Source organism: Chiloscyllium plagiosum, chromosome 11 (assembly GCF_004010195.1).
Source record: "Chiloscyllium plagiosum isolate BGI_BamShark_2017 chromosome 11, ASM401019v2, whole genome shotgun sequence".
NCBI classification, from domain to species: Eukaryota; Metazoa; Chordata; class Chondrichthyes; order Orectolobiformes; family Hemiscylliidae; genus Chiloscyllium; species Chiloscyllium plagiosum.
The window spans coordinates 79,769,081-79,788,310 of NC_057720.1; the positions used below are offsets into that span (position 1 = coordinate 79,769,081).

Genomic DNA, 19,230 nt, shown 5'->3' on the forward strand with positions numbered 1-19,230 from the left:
CCAAGAGATGATGCCTTCTTGGAATTTTGCAGTCCATGGGAGTAGGTGCAATTACAGTGCTATTGGGAATGGAGATTTAAGAATTTGACCCAGCGATAGTAAAGGAACAGTGGTATTGGTAGGATGGTGTGTGGCTTAAAAGAACAGCACAGGAACAGGCCCTTAGGCCCATCAAGACTCTGTCAACACATGATTCCTTTCTAAACTGAAAACCTTTCATCTCTCTGCTTACTTAAGGTCGAGGAAGCAAGAATCAGAGAGGGTTCTAGAGGGTTACAAGGTAGCCAGGAAGGAACTGAAGAATGGACTTAGGAGAACTGTAAAGAGCATGAGAAATTCTTGGTGGGTAAGATTGAGGAAAGCCCCAAGGCATTCTGGACATATGTGAGGAACAAGAGGATGGCCAAAGTGAAGATAGGGCCGATCAGGATTGTGGAAGGAACTTGTGCCTAGCATCAGAGGAGGTAGGGGAGGAATTTAATGAATACTTTGCTTCAGTCTTCACAAGTAAGAAGAGGGACCTTGTCATTTGTGAGGACAGTGTGAAACAGGCTGATATGCTTGAACAGGTTCATGTTAAGAAGGAGGATGTGCTGGAAATTTTGAAAAACATGAGGATAGATAAGTCCCCTGGGCCAGTTGGGATATACCCAAGGTTTCTACAGAAAGTGAGGGAAGAGATTGCTGCACCTTTGGCGATGACCTTTGCGTCCTCGCTGTCCATTAGAGTAGTATCAGATGATTGGAAAGTGGCAAAGGTTATACCCTTGTTCAAGAAAGGGAATAGCGATAACCCTGGAAATTACAGACCAGTCAATTTTGCATCGGTGGTGGGCAACTTATTGGAGAGGATTCTGAGAGACAGGATTTATGATTATTTGGAAAAGCATAGCTTTATTAGAGATAATCAACATGGCTTTGTGAGGGCAGGTCATGCTTCACAAGCCTTACTGAATTCCTTGAGGCTGTTGCAAAACATATTGATGAAGGTAGAGCAATGGATGTGATGAACATGGATTTTAATAAGGCATTTGATAAGGTTCCCCATGTTAGGCTCATTCAGAAAGTAAGGAAGCATGGGATACAGGGAAATTTGACTGTCTGGATACGGATTTGGCTGGCCCATAGCAGACGAAGGGTAGTAGTCAATGAAAATTATTTAGAGCTGAAAATGTGTTGCTGGAAAAGCGCAGCAGGTCAGGCAGCATCCAAGGAACAGGAGAATCGACGTTTCGGGCATAAGCCCTTCTTCAGGAATGCTTATGCCCGAAACGTCGATTCTCCTGTTCCTTGGATGCTGCCTGACTGCTGCACTTTTCCAGCATTACATTTTCAGCTCTGATCTCCAGCATCTGCAGCCCTCACTTTCTCTTAATGAAATGTTTTTAGCCTGGAGCTCGGAAAGCAATGGTGTTCCGCAGGATCTGTTCTGAGACTTCTGCTCTTGTAATTCTTATAATAACTTGGATGAGGAAGTGGAAGGATGGGTTAGTAAGTTTGCCGATGACACAAAAATTGATAGAGTTGTGGATAGTGTGGAGGACTGTTGTAGGTTGCAACGGGACATTGACAGGAAGTAGAGCTGAGAAGTGGCAGATGGAGTGCAACCTGGAAAATTGTGAAGTGATTCATTTTGGAAGGTCAAAGTTGAATGCAGATTACAGGGTTAAAGGCAGGATTCTTGGCAGTGTGGAGGAACAGAGGGATCTTGGAATGTCTATAAATCCCTCAAAGTTACTACCCAAAATGATAGGTTTGTTAAGAAGGCATATGGTGTGTAGGCTTTCATTAGCAGGGGGAATTGAGTTTAAGAGCCATGAGATGATGCTGCAGTTCTATAAAGCCCTGGTTAGACTACACTTAGAATATTGTGTTCAGTTCGGGTTATTATAGGAAGGATATGGAAGCTTTAGAGAGAGTGCAAAGGAGATTTACCAGGATGCTGTCTGGACTGGAGGGTATGTTTTATGAAGAACATTTGAGGGAGCTAGGATTTTTCTCACTGGAGTGAAGAGAAATGAGAGGTGGCTTGATGGAGGTGGACAAGATGATGAGAGGCATAGATGGAGTAGATCGCCAGGGATTTTTTCCCAGGGCAGAAATGGCTGTCATGAGAGGGCATAATTTTTAGATGTTTAGAGAAAGGTTTAGGGGAGATGTCAGATGTAGGTTTTTTACAGTGTGTGGTGGGTGCATGGAATGCACTGCCAGCGGTGGTAGTAGAGTCAGATACATTAGGGACATTTAAGCAACTCTTGGATAAGCACATGGATGATAGTAAAATGTAGGTTAGTTTGATCTTAGAGTAAGATAAAATGTGGGCATAACACCTAGGGCCGAAGGGCCTGTACTGTGGTGTACTGTTCTATGTTTTGTGCTGTCCATATCCCTCTATTCTCTGCCTATTCATATATCTGTCAAGATGCTCTTAAATATTGCTATTGTATCTGCCTTGACCACCACCTCTGGCAGCACATTCCAGGCGCTTGGATCCCTCTGTTAAAAAAAAGTGTCTCCCACTTCTCCTTTAAATTTACCCCCTTTTTACTTTTATACCTATGGTTCCCAAGTAATTAACATTTCTACCCCGGGAGAAACAGATTCTGACTATCCATGCCTTTCATTGTTTTGTAAACTTCTATCGCATCACCCCTCATCCTTCATTCAAGTGAAAACAAGCCACGTTTGTCCTATTTCTCCTATTTCTCCTCATAGCTAATACCCTCCAAACCAGGAATTTCCTGGCAAAATCTTTCTGTACCTTCTCCAAAGCCTCCACATTGTTCTGGTAGTGTGGCAACCAGAACTGTACATAATATTCAAACTGTGGCCTAACTACAGTTCTACACAACCTCAACATGACTTGCCAATTTTTATACTCCAAGCTCTGACCGATTATGACATAAATGCTGTACGCCTTCTTGACCATGTTTATGCATTTCTGTTGCTACTTTCAGGGAACTGTGGACCTGTGCACCTAGCTCCCTCCATCTGTTGATAGTACTACAGCACATTTCCCAATTGCAATAGCTCTTCTGAAATGCATCACCATGTATTTGTCTTTAGTGGAGAACTTGTGGGTGATGATGTTCCAATCATTTGCTGCCCTTGTCTTTCTAGGTGGTACTCGTTGCAAGTTTGGCAGGTGCTATTGAAGGATCCTTGGGTATTTTTAGCCAGTACATACTGCTGCCAGTGTACACAGGTGGTGAAGGGAGTAAATGTTGAAGGTGTTAGATGAGATAACAGTCAAGCAGACTACTTAGTCCTGAACAGTATTGTTAGAACTGTACTCATCTAGACAAATGGAGAATATTCTATTTGATTCCTGACTTGTGTCTTGTAGATGGTAGACAGACACTGGGGAGACAGAAGTTGAGTTACTTGCTGCAGAATTTCTAGTCTTTGACCTGCTTTGACAGGCACAGTATTTGGATGGCTAGTCCAGTTCAATTCTGGTCAATGATAACCCCAGGATTTCTGTTGTGGAGGACTCAGCCGTGTAATGACATTCAATATCATTGAATGGTCATAGCTTGACACTTGAGTGCCCAAATGGTATTTTGACATGCTGGATGTTGTCTAGATCTTGCTGCATTTGGACAACGACTGTTTCAGTATATGAAGTGCTGTGAATCATTTTGAACTTCATATTATCAGCAGTGAACAGTCCCACATCTGACTTTGATGGTAGAAGAAAAGTCATTGAAGCAGCTGACTATGATTGAGTCCAATGCTCTGGCATGAGCATGCACAGCTGCTCTAACATTCTGGTTCTGAAGGTTGCTGTCGCACATACAAATACCTGCTCAGATGGTAAGAAAATTAGAGAATGCTGGTTGAGTTTAGGACAGTACTCTGAGAAATTATGGGCTCTTGTCACGCTCCACCACTGCTAGAAAGCCTGGGTTAAAGTCCCATCTGCTGGAGATATGTTTCATAAAATAACTGAACAGGTTGATTAAAAATATCTCTCTTGAAAAAATCTGTAATGACATCCTCGAATTAAAACAATTGACCTCCAACAGCCATCTCCTTTTGGGCTGGTGTGTCTTCATCCAGCAGAGAGTTTTTGTCCTGTTCCCAAAAACTCCAATTTATCTAGGACTATTTTGTGTCACACCTTTGTCTATGTCAAACAAAGTTTCTTCTTCCTCATCTCTGGGGTTCAGCTGTTTTGTTCAAGATTGTGATGAGGCCAGGAGCTGAGTAGCCCTGGCAGAACCCAACTGATTGTCACTTGTTGCTAAGTGGTGCCATGTGATAGCACTGTCAGTGACCCCTTGCATCACTATAATGATTGAGTGTAGACTTATAGAATGGTAATGGGCTGAGTTAGATTTGCCTGGTTTTCATAAGCAATGTATAGTTGGGTGATTTGCCATATTATTGTAGTTGTTGTGGAACACTTAGCAAGCTGGGGGCATAGCTAATTCTGAAGCACAAGTCTTCAACATTTGTGGGAATGTTGTCAGGGCCTTTAGCCTTTGCAGCATTCAGTACATTCAACTGTTTCTGACATCCTGTGAATCAAATTGGCTGAAGACTGACATCTTTGAAGCAGGGGACCTTCTTAGGAGGTCAAAATGGATCATCCACTCATCACTTCTGGCTGACGATGATTGCAAATGCTTTACTTTTGTAATTTGCACTGATGTGCTGGGTTCCATCATCACTGAAGAAGGGATATTTGTGGAATCACCTCCTGTTGGTTGCTTAATTTTCCAATACCATTAATGGCTGGATGTCAGAGGCCTGCAGAGCTTAGATGTCATCTGTTGGTTGTGGATTGCTCACCTATGTCTGTTGCATGTTACTTCCATTGTTTGGCATGCATGTAATCTTGTGCGTAGCTTCACCAGGTTGACACCTAGTTTTTAGGTATATTTAGTGCTTTCCTGACATGCCTTCCTGTACCCTTCATTGAACTGGAGTTGACCCCCTGACTTGATGCTATGTTAGAGTGGGGGGTATGCCGGTTCATCAAGTAATGTGTGGTTGAATACAATTCTGCTACAGATGGCCCACAGAACCTATTTTTCAACTGCTAGATCTCATCAAAGTCCATTTAATACAGTGGTACTGCAACATAACATGATGCAGTGTATCCTGCACACAAAACTAAGACCTTTGTCTCCACAGGACTATGCAATAGCCACTCGTACCAATAATGTCTTGGATATATTTGTGACAGTTTGTTTAGTGAGGATGAGACCAAGTAGGATTTCTCCCTCTTGTATGTTCCCTCATCACTTGTTGCAGATGTAGTCTAGCTATTGAGTGTTTTAACTCAGTGAGTAGTGGTGATACTTGGTGAGGAACGTTGAGCTGCTTCATCCGGAGTGCATTCTGTATCCTTGCAACCCTCAGTACCTGCCCCAATCAGTATTCAACATAGAAAAATATTGATTTATCAGCTGAGGTGCTGTTAAGGAAAATGGTAGGTGGAAATCAGAAGGAGGTATTGTTGCCAATATTTGACCAAATTACAAAAGTTAAATCTTGCAAATGACTGATGACTGCCATTCATCGTCCTTTAAGTCAATTAAAAGATTTAGTTGTTCAAATGATTTCCTGGAAGACTTTTCAACAAAGTATGAAAATTAATGTCGTTTTGATGAACTCATTATTCAGTCATTTTTATTTAAAATGTAGATTCACTTGTCATAAAATTGTTATCATGTACAAATAAATTGAAATTCCAGAACAAACAGAATTGTTGGACTTTTTTCTAATTAGGTAATTCAGAATTGTTACATAATAATCAGTGGGCCTGAAAATAGAAGAAGCACCAGGGCCCACATTGCCTCCTTCTCCCATCCTGTTCCATCTAATCTCTTCACATATCTTTCTATTCACTTCTCCTGCATGGCCCCATATACCTTCTCCCTAAATGCTTCTATGCAATTGGCCTCAGACACTTCTTTGTGACAGCAAATTCCACATTCTCTCTGCAGTTCTGAAGAAGGGTCACTGGACCTGAAACATTAACTCCGCTTTCTCTCTACAGATGTTGCCAGACCTGCTGAGTTTCTCCAGCAATTTCTGTTTTCGTTCTGCATTCTTATCATTTTGTGACTAAAGAATTTTTTCTTCTGTTCCTAATTCACTTTATTAATATTAGTCTTATATTTCTGACCCCTAGATTTGGATTTGCTTTCAGTCTTTCTCTAGTGATAGAAATTAATATTCAATCATGTTTCACCCTTGAGTAAGGAGCCTCAAGAAAATGACAACACTTAGCAGCACTTTGTACTTGAAAGAAATTACTACCTACTCCACCACCAAAATTCAAGCAAACTTAACAATCCATAAAACCCATGTGGCTCGTGAAAATTTGTATGTACAATGGAACAAATCAAAATCATACCAGAACACTGCCCCTCTTCAGTTATTGAGCTGCCAGTTTTCTATGTGTTTTCTGGATCTTTGAAATAGAATTTCTCTTTGACATTTCTCTTTAGTCCGCACTTGGAGTATTGTGTTCAGTTTTGGTCACCTTGCTTTAGGAAAAATGTTATTCAAATACATGGATAGGAAATGATTAGAGGGATGTAGGCCAAGTGCAGGGAAATGGGGCAAGCATGGAAGGACATTTTGGCTGGCATGGGCCAGTTTGGGCCAAAGGGCCTGTCTCCGTGCTGTAGGACTCTATGACTATATGGCACAGTTTCGTTTATTCCTCAACCAAACTTTGAATAAGGGAGGAACTAACTGACAAATAGAATTAGAAAACATTTAGAGCAACCTTGCATTTCCAGATTCCACTGGTGGTGGGCCCATACATTATTCAGTGGAAATTAATGTGCCCAACTGTCTTGGATCACACGGTGTATCCAAGTGGTTCTTTTCAGATTTGGTTAAATCTAGTTAAGAGAAAACTCGACAACAGCAATTTGCTCAAATATGAACATTTGTTAGTAATAATAAAAGATGAAAAAGGAAGGAGAAAGGACTGTAACATGACCATCTATTAAGTAATAAAAAAAAGAAAAAGGAAGGAAAAGAAAGCCATGAGCCTCACACTCTCCTGCAATATCGGGACCCCTCACTCGACGGCTGGTCTGGATGATTGTGTTTGGTTCTGGCACTGTTTGCAATCCCAGTCCAAGGTGAAATCTGATGACTTGGAACAAAACTCTCTCTCATACAGTGTAACAAACAGTCAGTACAGAAAACAGTACAGAAAAGCAACTTTGATTATGCCATCTGTAGCATGTACAGGAATGTTCACAGGGTTTACTAAAGGTCATGCAACTGTCGAATATCATCAACAATGTTAGCCCTTCAGCCCATCCTATGCACCAACATTCCAGAATGTTCTCAATAAAGCCCTCCAGTTGACTTAATTCTAAATTGCTTCTTAAAATCTGCTTCTTTGTAAGCTTCTGATCACAAGATTTTGACTTCTTGTCAGTCTGAACTCCTATTCATGCATTCATTTTGAGTGTTTCATTGGGGTACCCTGGGGAATAATCTGTTCTTTTTGTACCCTGCATTTCTCAATTGAAGAAAGTAAGGTCTACACATTTATTTGCCAGCTTTGTTTCATTGTATTTTTGAGCCTGGTGTTCAATGGGAGATGCATACAAATCATGCAGAGCTATCAGCGTGTTCATTGTTTGAAGTTGCTGACTTGTTGGACTGTACAACCGTGACCTCCGATGAAGCTTTGTAAACCTAGAAATGTCACTCCATCCTACAGAGCACGTGTCATAGTGTAGGACCAGAAAAAAAATGCAACTAATGTACAAAAGTTAACCATAGAGAATAATTGATTCCTGTTGTTCTTATTGAAAACATGGCCGTGCAAACTGATTCTGACAGGCAATTAGTAATTATCTATTACAGCATTATGTAATTTTTTAATTGTTGTACGTCTGGATAGTCACTCGAGCTCTGCAGTCTGACTGCCTTTGTTTTAGAGGTGGGTTGGTTTATTTCACTATTTGATATTCTTTTAAAGTGTCTTTTTGTTTCTAACAAATAGAGTCATAGAGATGTACAGAATGGAAATAGACCCATCAGTCCGACTCGTCCATGCCAACCAGATATCCCAACCCAATCTAGTCCCACCTGCCAGCACCTGGCCCATATCCCTCCAAACCCTTCCTATTCGTATACCCATCCAGATGCCTTTTAAATATTGCAATTGTACCAGCCTCCACCATTTCCTCTAGCAGCTCATTCCACATTGGCAGCTTACTTTTTTGTTGTTTGTTTTTCATACTATAGGCTATCAGGACAGGCCCACAATAAAAAAAATACCAAATAGAAAAGATGATTTTAAGGTAATCTTGCATTTCCAACTTCTACTGGTTGTGATTCCCTGCATTGTTCAGGGAGAATCTAAGTGCCACAGGTTCCAGAATTCCCTCAGTACACCCCTCCAGATGATTCCATTTCAATCACTTCTTAAAATCTGCTTCTTTGTAAGCGTCTGATTACCTCTATTGCTTCCTTCCTTGACTTGCTGACTTGCATTAAATATTGTTTATATGTCAGAATGCTTGAGAATGTTATTCCATTTCACCCCACTACATATTTGCAAATTATAGATGACCCATATTTGCATCTTTGAAAATGACAAAATATGTTTTGGTCTCCGACTAAATATAAGCTTTCTTTAAAACAAACTTTTTTAATGTACTTCTGTGACACTAGAAATAATTTCTAGAACATAGTTCAACCCTGAAGCAAATGGGCAGTATGATGTTCTCTGTTTTGGCAAAACAAATAAATGCAGGCTAAGTTAGTTACAAAGTGATTTTTCTAAATGGTTTGCCAAGATACTTACTGTTCCTCTATTTATCTCTGTTTGCTTCCTTTGTTTTTCTTTTGACAGGTCTTTTTTTCCCTGTGTTTTTGATTGCTTAATGTTGTAGTCAGTTTGAATTTGTATCTAATTCATTTCTTACCATTTCCTTGCCTTTTTTCTATTCTACTTCTTCTTTTCCCTCTTTTGTCTGTTCCTCATATTTCATCACCATATTGCAAACTATAGAGATTGAAGTTTTCCTTTTCAGTAGGTATCAGTTGTACTGCTGAATCTGGTATCAGGTAAAAACAATGACTGCAGATGCTGGAAACCAGATTTTGGATTAGTGGTGCTGGAAGAGCACAGCAGTTCAGGCAGCATCCGAGGAGCAGCAAAATCGACGTTTCGGGCAAAAGCCCTTCTTCAGGAATAATCTGGTATAAGTCAAGTGGTACTCTTCACTGTGAAGAAAAGCTCAGCAACAACGTATGTGATGGAATCAGTGAGACTAGGGAGTTGAAACTGAGTCAGTAACAAAGGTACGGCCTCAGACAGATAGCTGAAAGATTAATTTCAGGGAATAATTAAATGAACCTTTCACCTGAGAAATATTTGCATGCCCGTGTTAAGTATTTATTACACTGTGATCATTATGTAAGACATTGTTGACTCACCAGAAAGGCTGCAATTTAGTAATTGTAGGTAGAGCAAAGGTCGAGGAAAAGAAATTTAGTTACAGCTCATTTGAAGCAGTTTTATTCTCATTGTAAGTCTTAAATATTGTTTAATTTTCGCATACGTTACTAACCAGCTTTCTATTTGTTACCTCGTTGTTGTTAAATGAAAACTGCATCCTTCTTATTGTCCTTTTGATAAAGGAATGAAGCATCAGTTGCATAAAATTCAACTAAAAATAAAATAGCAACAAAGATTTTCATACAATAATTTTAATGGCTTTGAGGGAATAGCTATTTCCTTGATGAGGATTAGATTGGAGAATCGCCAGCTTTTCCTAGTGAGCTCCTATGTTTTCTTTGTGAATTGTTAGTTTCGTACAGCTTGAAGATTTTTGCAATTTGCCAAATAAAGAAGTTGATAAGTTTACAATAAATCCTTCATTGCTATTTCAAAAAGACAAATAGTGCGGGCTTCACAAGAATGTTGGCTGAATGAAACTGGGAAATGTACAGTAAATGGAAATGTCGACTTTTCTGTAAAATTGCCTATAAGTTTACAGTTATTGAGTGTGTACTAATTCATCCGATTATGTTTCAGGATTCAGTAAAGGAGTCTGATCAGAAATTACGGTTTGGTGGGCCTGTAGTCAGCAGCCTTTATCAAGAGGAAATGATCAGGTAAGGTGGTTAAATGGTGTCACACTTGATCATATTCATGCATTGTTTTGTGGGAAAGGATTGTAATTGACTTGTCCCTAGTTAGTTACATAAACTGGATAAATTAATAACAACAAAAACTTGTACTCATGTCGCACGTTTTATCATTAAATATTCCCCAAGGCGCTTCACAGAAGTATAATAGTACTGCTGAATATTTAGTTTGACATACATTTATTTCACTAGATTATGTGATTGTATTCTGCAGATATTCTGAGTTGAATTTGTTTCTCATATTAACCAGCTCAATTCTTGAATGAGTTGTTTATTCCTTGAAATGTCTCTATTTTGTAATGATATAATAGTGTTCAATACAGTCTGTGCTGCTGTTGTGCAGTGCTCCAAATTTAGGCTCATGCATTTAATTAGTAAGCTACATTGTAGTAACTGCAAAATTCGCAGTGGTGAATAATAAATCCTTAACAGAATATTCCCCACTATTCCTAGTTGTCACGAGGTAGGAAATGTGAGTGGGTCCATCAGAGATTACTTGGAGTCCATTTTGAAAGTAGTGCTGGCTTACTCAGTTTCATGAAAGTGTAAATGATTAAAGGCTGTTGTATTTCTTCCATTGCTCATTCTTTTGACCTTTGTGACCTGCTTTGCTGTGACATCATGTTTGATGTTGAGTTGGAGATAAAATCAATGACAGGAAGAAAAAATAAAGTCAACTCAACATCACTTTGGTGTAATTCTAAAGCCCATGTAATTTGAAACTAGATAGACTTTTTAACTATGTTTCATTCCTTTTGGGCATCTATGCCTTGATAAGTGTGACTAATTTAGGTGATTAAAAGCAATGAGGTCATGCAACGTTTATCCTTCAGCTATTGGCTGATACCCTCTGTGCACTTTTTCCATGAAACTTCCCTGATTGAGAGAAAATATTGAGAAATCAATGCTAGTGAAATTTAATATCAAAATGAATAACTCCATTCTGAAATGAAACCAAGAATGTGCTAAACTAATTGTAAAGTTTAACAAGGAAAATCATGCATTTTCAGGGATTTCTTTGTGACGGTACCTTTGATATGATCTGGATGCAGTATTTTCAGAATTAAATTTCTTGCTATTTTTTGCTCCTCAAAATATTTGGATTGACTTTTCCACGAGGTATATGGAAATTTCGGCTAGAATGTTGTTCTTTTGCAACGTTTTGTACAAAATTCTAATACTTCCAACTCCACCACTACTGTCCCCAAGATATGACCGCTAACTTCCCCAAGTTCCCAAGTTTTCATGTTTATCTCCACGGTAAATACAGAGGAGAAATATTTATTGAAGACCTTGCCCATCTCTTGCGGTTCACCTTGGCCCTTGCGGGGTCCTATTCTCTCTCTAGTTATTCATTTTCCTTCAATATATTTAAAGAACCTCTTTGAATTCACCCTGATCTTGTCAGCCAAGGCGATCTCGTGCCCTCTTTTTGCCCTCCTGATTTCCTTCTTCAGAAACTTTTGTAACCCGTTTATACCTGCATGGATTCCCTTGATCCCAGCTGCCTGTACCTGAGCCGTGCCTCCTTTTTTTTCTGGTCAGAGCCTCAATATCTCTTGTCATCCAGGATTTCCTTTTCCTGTCAACCTTGCCTTTCACCCTCACAGGAACTTATAGACCTTAAACTCTAGCTATCTCAATTTTAAAGGCCTCCCACTTGCCAGAGGTCCCTTTGCCTCCTAACAGACTACTCCAAACAACCCCTGCAAGTTCCTATCTAATTCCATGAAAATTTGCCTTACCCCAATTTAGAACTTGAACCTGTGGAACAGTTTTGTCCCTCTCCATAATTATTTTAAAATTAATAGAACTATGGTCACTGGTCCGAAAATGCTCTTCCACTGCATGGTGGATCAGTGGTTAGCACTGCTGCCTCACATCGCCAGGGACCTGGGTTCAATTCCAGCCTTGTGTGACTGTCTGTGTGGAGTTTGCCCATTCTCCCCCTGTCTGCGTGGGTTTCCTCCGGGTGCTCCGGTTTCCTCCCACAGTCCAAAGATGTGCAGGTCAGGTGAATTGGCATTGCGAAATTGCCCATAGTGTGAGGTGCATTAGTCAGAGGGAAATGGGTCGGTGTGGACTTGTTGGGCTGAAGGGCCTGTTTCCACACTGTAGGGAATGTAATCTAATCTAATTTAATCTAATCACCTGTCCTGCCCTATTTCCCAAGAGTAGGTCGAGTTTTGCCTCTTCCTGAGTAGGACCCTTTACATACTGCTTGAGGAACGTTTCCTGACCACAGTTAACAAATAACACCCCATTTAAGCCCTTAACGCGACGGCAGTCCCAGTCTCTGTTGGGAAAATTAAAATCCCCTACTATCACAACTGTATTACTCCTGCAAGTCTCCCCAGTCTCTTTGCATATTTGTTCCTCTAATTTCTATTGACTATTTGAGGGCCTATAGTACAATCCCAATAACATCACCATCCCCTTCTTATTTCTTAGTTCCACCCACAAAGCCTCGCTGGATGATCCTTCAGTTATTTCATCTCTGATTACTGCCATGATACTCACCCTTAATCAAAAATGCAACTCCTCTCCCCTCTTTCCACTACCTGTGTCCCCTTGAAAGCACCTGTACTCTGGCAGATTAAACTGCCAGACCTGTCCCTCCATTAGCCGTGTTTCTGTAATGGCTGTAATATCCCAGTCCCATGTAGCTACACACGCCCTGAGTTCATCGGCCTTACCTGTCAACCCTCTTGCATTGAAATAGATGCAATTTAATCCAACAGGCATTCCTTTCTCCCTGTCATGTTCCAGCCTGACTGTCTCTTGACTTTACTATCTCTGGTTACTCCAACTCATTCCAGCCTCGCACTTGCCTCCCTGCTGTTGAGGATCCCACCTCCTGCCAATCTAGTTTAAACCCTTGTAGCGCTAGCAAACCAGGCCGCCAAGAAATTGGTTCCCCTCCAGTTCAGATGCAACCTGTCCCTCTTGAACAGTTCACTTCTGTCCCAGAAAAGATCCCAATGATCTAAAAATCTGAATCCCTGCCCCCACACTAATTCTTTAGCTGTGCCATATCCTCTAGTTCTTACCCTCACTAGCACATGGCACTGGAAGTGATCCAGAGATTACCATCAACAAAGTCCAGTCATCTGAAGATCCTATATATTTTATTGTTTCTTTCAAGAATTGATCATGATTAGTTAAAAGTGGCTATTCTGCAGAAAGAAGTCATTTTCCTCTCTTTACCTGTTTGTGTGTGTTGTATGTGTTTGTGTGTTTTGGATTATGAAGAGAGGTAGACATTTTTATTTTCATGTTACAAATGAAGTGTTCTTTGCCTTCATTGAATAGGTTTTGATCTGTAATCAGTGAATAGTTTTGAATTTATTAGAGAAATCTGTTTATTTGATCTTTTCATTCCAAGTCTAATACAGAAAAAGCATACGCTCGGTCATATCTGGAACTGGGTAAAATAGATCTTTCCCAATTGACGAGTCATCTGACTAGTCTATCTCCCCTCTTCTATGTTCCTACCCCCATCACTGAATTAGCTGGTGTCAGCCACCAGTCACTATTCTGGAGGCTCTGTCTGAGTGTGGTCTTCATTTCCTGTGTGGTCCAGGCAATGGAAATGCTGTGATCTTCAGCACCATAGGCATAACACTTCCTCCAAAGCTGTGTGGAGACTGCAGGAGGGAGCAGATACCATCTTCATTTTCAACTAGCTACAATACATTTGGTACATTGTTTGACAGCACTGAAGTCCTGGATCCATTCTTTGTGCACTGCTTCTTCATCCATAGATGCAGGCCCTGAGCTTTGTGACTCTGGTTCTGTCGATGTCCTTCATTCCTTCTATTCCTGCTCTTCCTTCTTTCATCTCAACCTTAGTGAAGCTAACATAGCTGCTGGGTAAATTGCGCAGACTTCTAGAGTGGAAGTACTGATCTGTGAAAAAAATCTCTGGAATGAGATTTTTGTTTCCATTTGATACCTTGACATAGTTTTTTAATTCACCTATGGTGTGTGGGTGTCATTCCTGCACTCGCCATTGAACAAGGATTGATCCCCTGGCTTGATAGTTGAGTGAGGGATAGGCCTGGCTATGGGTTGCAGATTGTGCTCGAAATCAATTCTGTTGCTGTTCGTGGCCCACTGTGCTTATGGGTGCCCAGTCTTGAGTTGCTAGATATATTTGCAGTCTGTCCCAGTTAGCACCGTTATGGTGCCACACAATATGATGGAGAGGATTATCAATGTGAAGCGGGACTTTGTCTCTGCTAGGACTGTGTAGTGGTTACTCTTACCGATATTGTCATGGACAGATGCATCTGCAGCTGGCGGTTTGGTAAGGATGAGGTCAAGTGTGTTTTTCCCTCTTGTTAGTCCTGCTGCAGACCCAGTTCGGCAGTAATGTCCTTTAGGACCCCACCAGTTAATCAGGAATATTGCCGAGCCACTCTTGGCAGGGGACATTAAAATCCCCCACCCAGAATACGTTTTGTGCCCTTGCCACCCATAGTGCTTCCTCCAGAATTATTCAGCATGGAGGAGAACTGATTCATCAGTCACTGGAGGATTCTGCATGGTAATCAGCACAATGTTTCCTTGCCCATGTTTAACCTTAAGCCATGAGACTTCATAGGGCGTGGAGTCAATACTGAGGACCCTCCCATCTGTGTATCACCAAGCCGCCACCTCGGCTGAGTCCATCTGGTAGGACAGGGCATATTCAGGGATGGTGGTGTATAGGGCATAGTCCAACTCACGGAATCATACCTTACAGACAGTATCAGGCTATTGCTTGACTAGTCTATTCACCAGCTCTCCCAATTTTGGCATTAGCCCCCAGATGTTAGTAAGGAGGTCTTTCAGGGTCAACAGTGCTGTTTTACCATTATTGTTTCTGGTGCCTCGGTTGATTCCAGGTCATCTGTCTGGCTTCAGTTAATTTACCCTTTCGGCCCTTATCATTTTACTTATGTTGAGTGAAACCATAAACGACTGCCAACCCTCCGTGGTGAGACACATCATCCCATTATTGGCCCTTTCATTATCTTCATCGATATTCCTCCTGTATCCCCATTCCCATTCCTATTCAGGTCCCCATTTTCAGTCTTACTAATACAGCTTCCCTGCACTTGCTCATTTGTCCTCATGGCATCATTTTGTTACTCAACCTAAATTTGCAGGCCCTACCCTTCCTTGCTCCCCTTCCACCTCTCAAGGTGATTCCCTCTTTGCGTCCCAGTCTGCTCTCTCCATTCCTCAGGATCATTCCAGTACGCCTGACAACCATTTGCTTTAAGTTCAACTCCCTACCACTCCTTTTCATCCAACCTACCTTCCTGTCAAACGTTTCAATTGAGTGCATTTTCAGCTGAGAGCCCTTTGTAAATGGAGACCCCTATTTAAGTTGTTTGCCTACCCTGGTCAGGTTTGCTGGCATCAGTCAGTATGGCTGCCTCACTTGGGCAGGCAACTGGGCCCCATCAACCGTCAGCCCTTACACTAAGTGTTAAACTACAAGCAGGATTGTATATGACTGAGACTTCTCATAAAGTATTGACCTGGTGAGGCTTCACTCTTTCTGCTGTTTGCTTAGAGAAGCAGCTTGAGTATGAAGGAACCAAGCTGAAAATGTGTTGCTGGAACAGCGCAGCAGGTCAGGCAGCATCCAGGGAACAGGAGAATCGACGTTTCGGGCATAAGCCCTTCTTCAGGAATCGCTGTTCCAGCAACACATTTTCAGCTTGGTTCCTTCATACTCAAGCTGCTTCTCTAAGCAAACAGCAGAAAGAGTGAAGCCTCACCAGGTCAATACTTTATGAGAAGTCTCAGTCATATACAATCCTGCTTGTAGTTTAACACTTAGTGTAAGGGCTGACGGTTGATGGGGCCCAGTTGCCTGCCCAAGTGAGGCAGCCATACTGACTGATGCCAGCAAACCTGACCAGGGTAGGCAAACAACTTAAATAGGGGTCTCCATTTACAAAGGGCTCTCAGCTGAAAATGCACTCAATTGAAACGTTTGACAGGAAGGTAGGTTGGATGAAAAGGAGTGGTAGGGAGTTGAACTTAAAGCAAATGGAATCAATCCTGAAGAAGGGCTCATGCCCGAAACGTCGATTCTCCTGCTCCTTGGATGCTGCCTGACCTGCTGCGCTTTTCCAGCAACACATTTTCAGCTCAGGGATGGACAGGACTGGCAGCTTAATGTTCCAGGATACAAATGCTATAGGAAGGAAAGAAAGGGAGGTAAGAGAGTAGGGGACGTGGCATTTTTGATAAGGGATAGCATTACAGCTGTACCGAGCGAAGATATTCCCAGAAATACATTTGGGGAAGTTATTTAGATGGTACTGAGATTTATTGAAATTCTATTATAGACCCCTTAATAGTCAGAGGGAAATTGAGAAACAAATTTGTAAGGAGATTACAGTTAACTGGAAGAATAATGGGGTGGTTATGGTAGGGGATTTTAACTTTCCAAACATAGACTGGGACTGGCATAGTGTTCAGGGTTTAGATGGAGAGGAATCTGTTAAGCATGTACAAGAAAAGTTTCTGATTCAGTATGTGGATGTACCTACTAGAGAAGTTGCAAACATGACCTACTGTTGGGAAATAAGGCAGGGCAGTTGACTAAGGTGTCAATGGGGGGGGGCACTTTGGGGTCAGCGACCATAATTCTGTTAGATTTAAAATAATGATGGAAAAGGATAGACCAGATCTAAAAGTTGAAGTTCTAAATTGGAGAAAGGCAAATTTTCACGGTATTAGGCAAGAACGTTTGAAAGCTGATTGGGGGCAGATGTTCACAGGTAAAGGGAAGGCTGGAAAATGGGAAGCCTTCAGAAATGAGATAACGAGAATCCAGAGGAAGTATATTCCTGTCAGGGTGAAAGGAAAGGCTGGTAGGTATACGGAATGCTGGATGATTAAAGAAATTGAGGGTTTGGTTAAGAAAAAGAAGGAAGCATATGTAAGGTATAGACAGGATAGATCGAGTGAATCCTGAGAATAGTATAAAGGAAGTAGAAGTATACTTAAGAAGGAAATCAGGAGGGCAAAACGGGGACATGAGATAGCTTTGGCAAATAGAGTTAATGAGAATCCAAAGGGTTTTCACAAATACATTAAGGACAGAAGGGTAACTAGGGAGAGAATAGGGCCCCTCAAAGATCAGCAAGGTGACCTTTGTGTGAAGCCGCAGGAGATGGGTGAGATACTAAACAAGTATTTTGCATCAGTATTTACTGTGGAAAAGGAATGGAAGATATAGAATGTAGGGAAATAGATGGTGACGTTGAAAAATGTCTCTATTACAGAGGAGGAAGTACAGGATGTCTTGAAATGCATAAAAGTGGATAAATCCCCAGGACCTGATCAGGTGTACCCTAGAACTCTGTGGAAAGCTAGGGCAGTGATTGCAGGGCATCTTGCTGAGATATTTGTATCATTGATAGTCACAGGTGAGGTGCTGGAAGATTGGAGGTTGGCTAATATAGTGCCACTATTTAAGAAAGGTGGTATTCACAAGCCAGGGAACTAACATAGACCAGTGAGCCTGATGTCAGTGGTGGGCAAGTTGTTGGAGGGAATCCTGAGGGACAGGATGTACATGTATTTGGAAAGGCAAGGACTGATTAGGGATAGTCAACATGGCTTTGTGCATGGAAAATCATGTCTCACAAACTTGATTGAGTTTGTTGAGGAAGTAGCAAACAGGATTGATGAGGGCAGAGCGGTAGATGTGATCTATGTGGACTTCAATAAGGTGTTCGACAAGGTTCCCCATGGGAGACTGGTTAGCAAGGTTAGATCTCACGGAATACAGGGAGAACTAGCCATTTGGATACAGAACTGGCTCAAAGGTAGAAGACAGAGGGTGGTGATGGAGGGTTGCTTTTCAGACTGGAGGCCTGTGACCAGTGGAGTGCCACAAATATCGGTGCTTTTCGACATTTATATAAATGATTTGGATATGAGCATAAGAGGTATAGTTAGTAAGTTTGCAGATGACACCAAAATTGGAGATGTGGTGGACAGCGAAGAGAGTTTCCTCTGATTACAACAATGGGCCAGTGGGCTGACGAGTGGCAGATGGAGGTGCTGCATTTTGGGAAAGCAAATCTTAGCAGGACTTATACACTTAATGGTAAGGGCCGAGGGAGTGTTGCAGAACAAAGAGACCTAGGAGTGCAGGTTCATAGCTCGTTGAAAGTAGATAGTGAAGAAGGCCTTTGGTTTGTGTTCCTTTATTGGTCAGAGTATTGAGTACATGAGTTGGGAGGTTATGTAGCGACTGTACAGGACATTGGTTAGGCCACGGTTGGAATATTGCATGCAATCCTGGTCTCCTTTCTATCGGAAAGTTGTGAAACTTGAAAAGATTCAGAAAAGATTTACAAGGATGTTGCCAAGGTTGGAGGATTTGAGCCATAGGGAGAGGTTGAATAGGATGGGGCTGTTTTCCCTGGAGTATCGGAGGCTGAGGGGTGACCTTATAGAGGTTTATAAAATCATGAAGGGTATAACCAGGGTAAATAGACAATGTCTTTTCCCCAGTGCAGGAGTCCGGAACTAGAGGACATAGGTTTAGGGTGAGAGGGAAAAGATATAAAAGAGACCTAAGGGGCAACGTTTCCATGCAGAGGGTAGTATATGGATGGAATGAGCTGCCAGAGGAAGTGATGGAGGCTGGTACAATTGCAGCTTTTAAAAGGCATCTGGATGGGTATATGAATAGGAAGGGTTTGGAGGGATATGGGCCGGGTGCTGGCAGGTGGAACTAGATTGGGTTGGTATGGACGAATTGGACCGAAGGGTTTGTTTCTGTGTTGTACATAGAACATAGAAGAATACAGCGCAGTACAGGCCCTTCGGCCCTCGATGTTGCGCCGATCCAAGCCCACCTAACCTACTCTAGCCCACTATCCTCCATATGCCTATCCAATGTCCGCTTAAATGCCCATAATGAGGGAGAGTCCACCACTGCTACTGGCAGGGCATTCCATGAACTCACGACACGCTGAGTAAAGAACCTACCCCTAACATCTGTCCTATACCAACTCCCCCTTAATTTAAAGCTATGCCCCCTCATAATAGCTGACTCCATAC

The 19,230-nt window shown here is 41.6% G+C and overlaps 1 protein-coding gene across 7 annotated transcripts in view; it reads left to right on the forward strand.

The window, feature by feature from the left end:
* The window catches only part of acbd6 (acyl-CoA binding domain containing 6), a 192,663-nt gene that overhangs the window by 34,689 nt on the left and 138,744 nt on the right, over positions 1 to 19,230 (forward strand). For all 7 annotated transcript variants that reach the window (XM_043699916.1, XM_043699920.1, XM_043699915.1 and 4 more), the window contains exon 4: positions 10,034 to 10,113. In XM_043699916.1, coding sequence (XP_043555851.1) covers positions 10,034 to 10,113 — 80 coding nt within the window. The remainder of the gene's footprint in view (positions 1 to 10,033; positions 10,114 to 19,230) is intronic.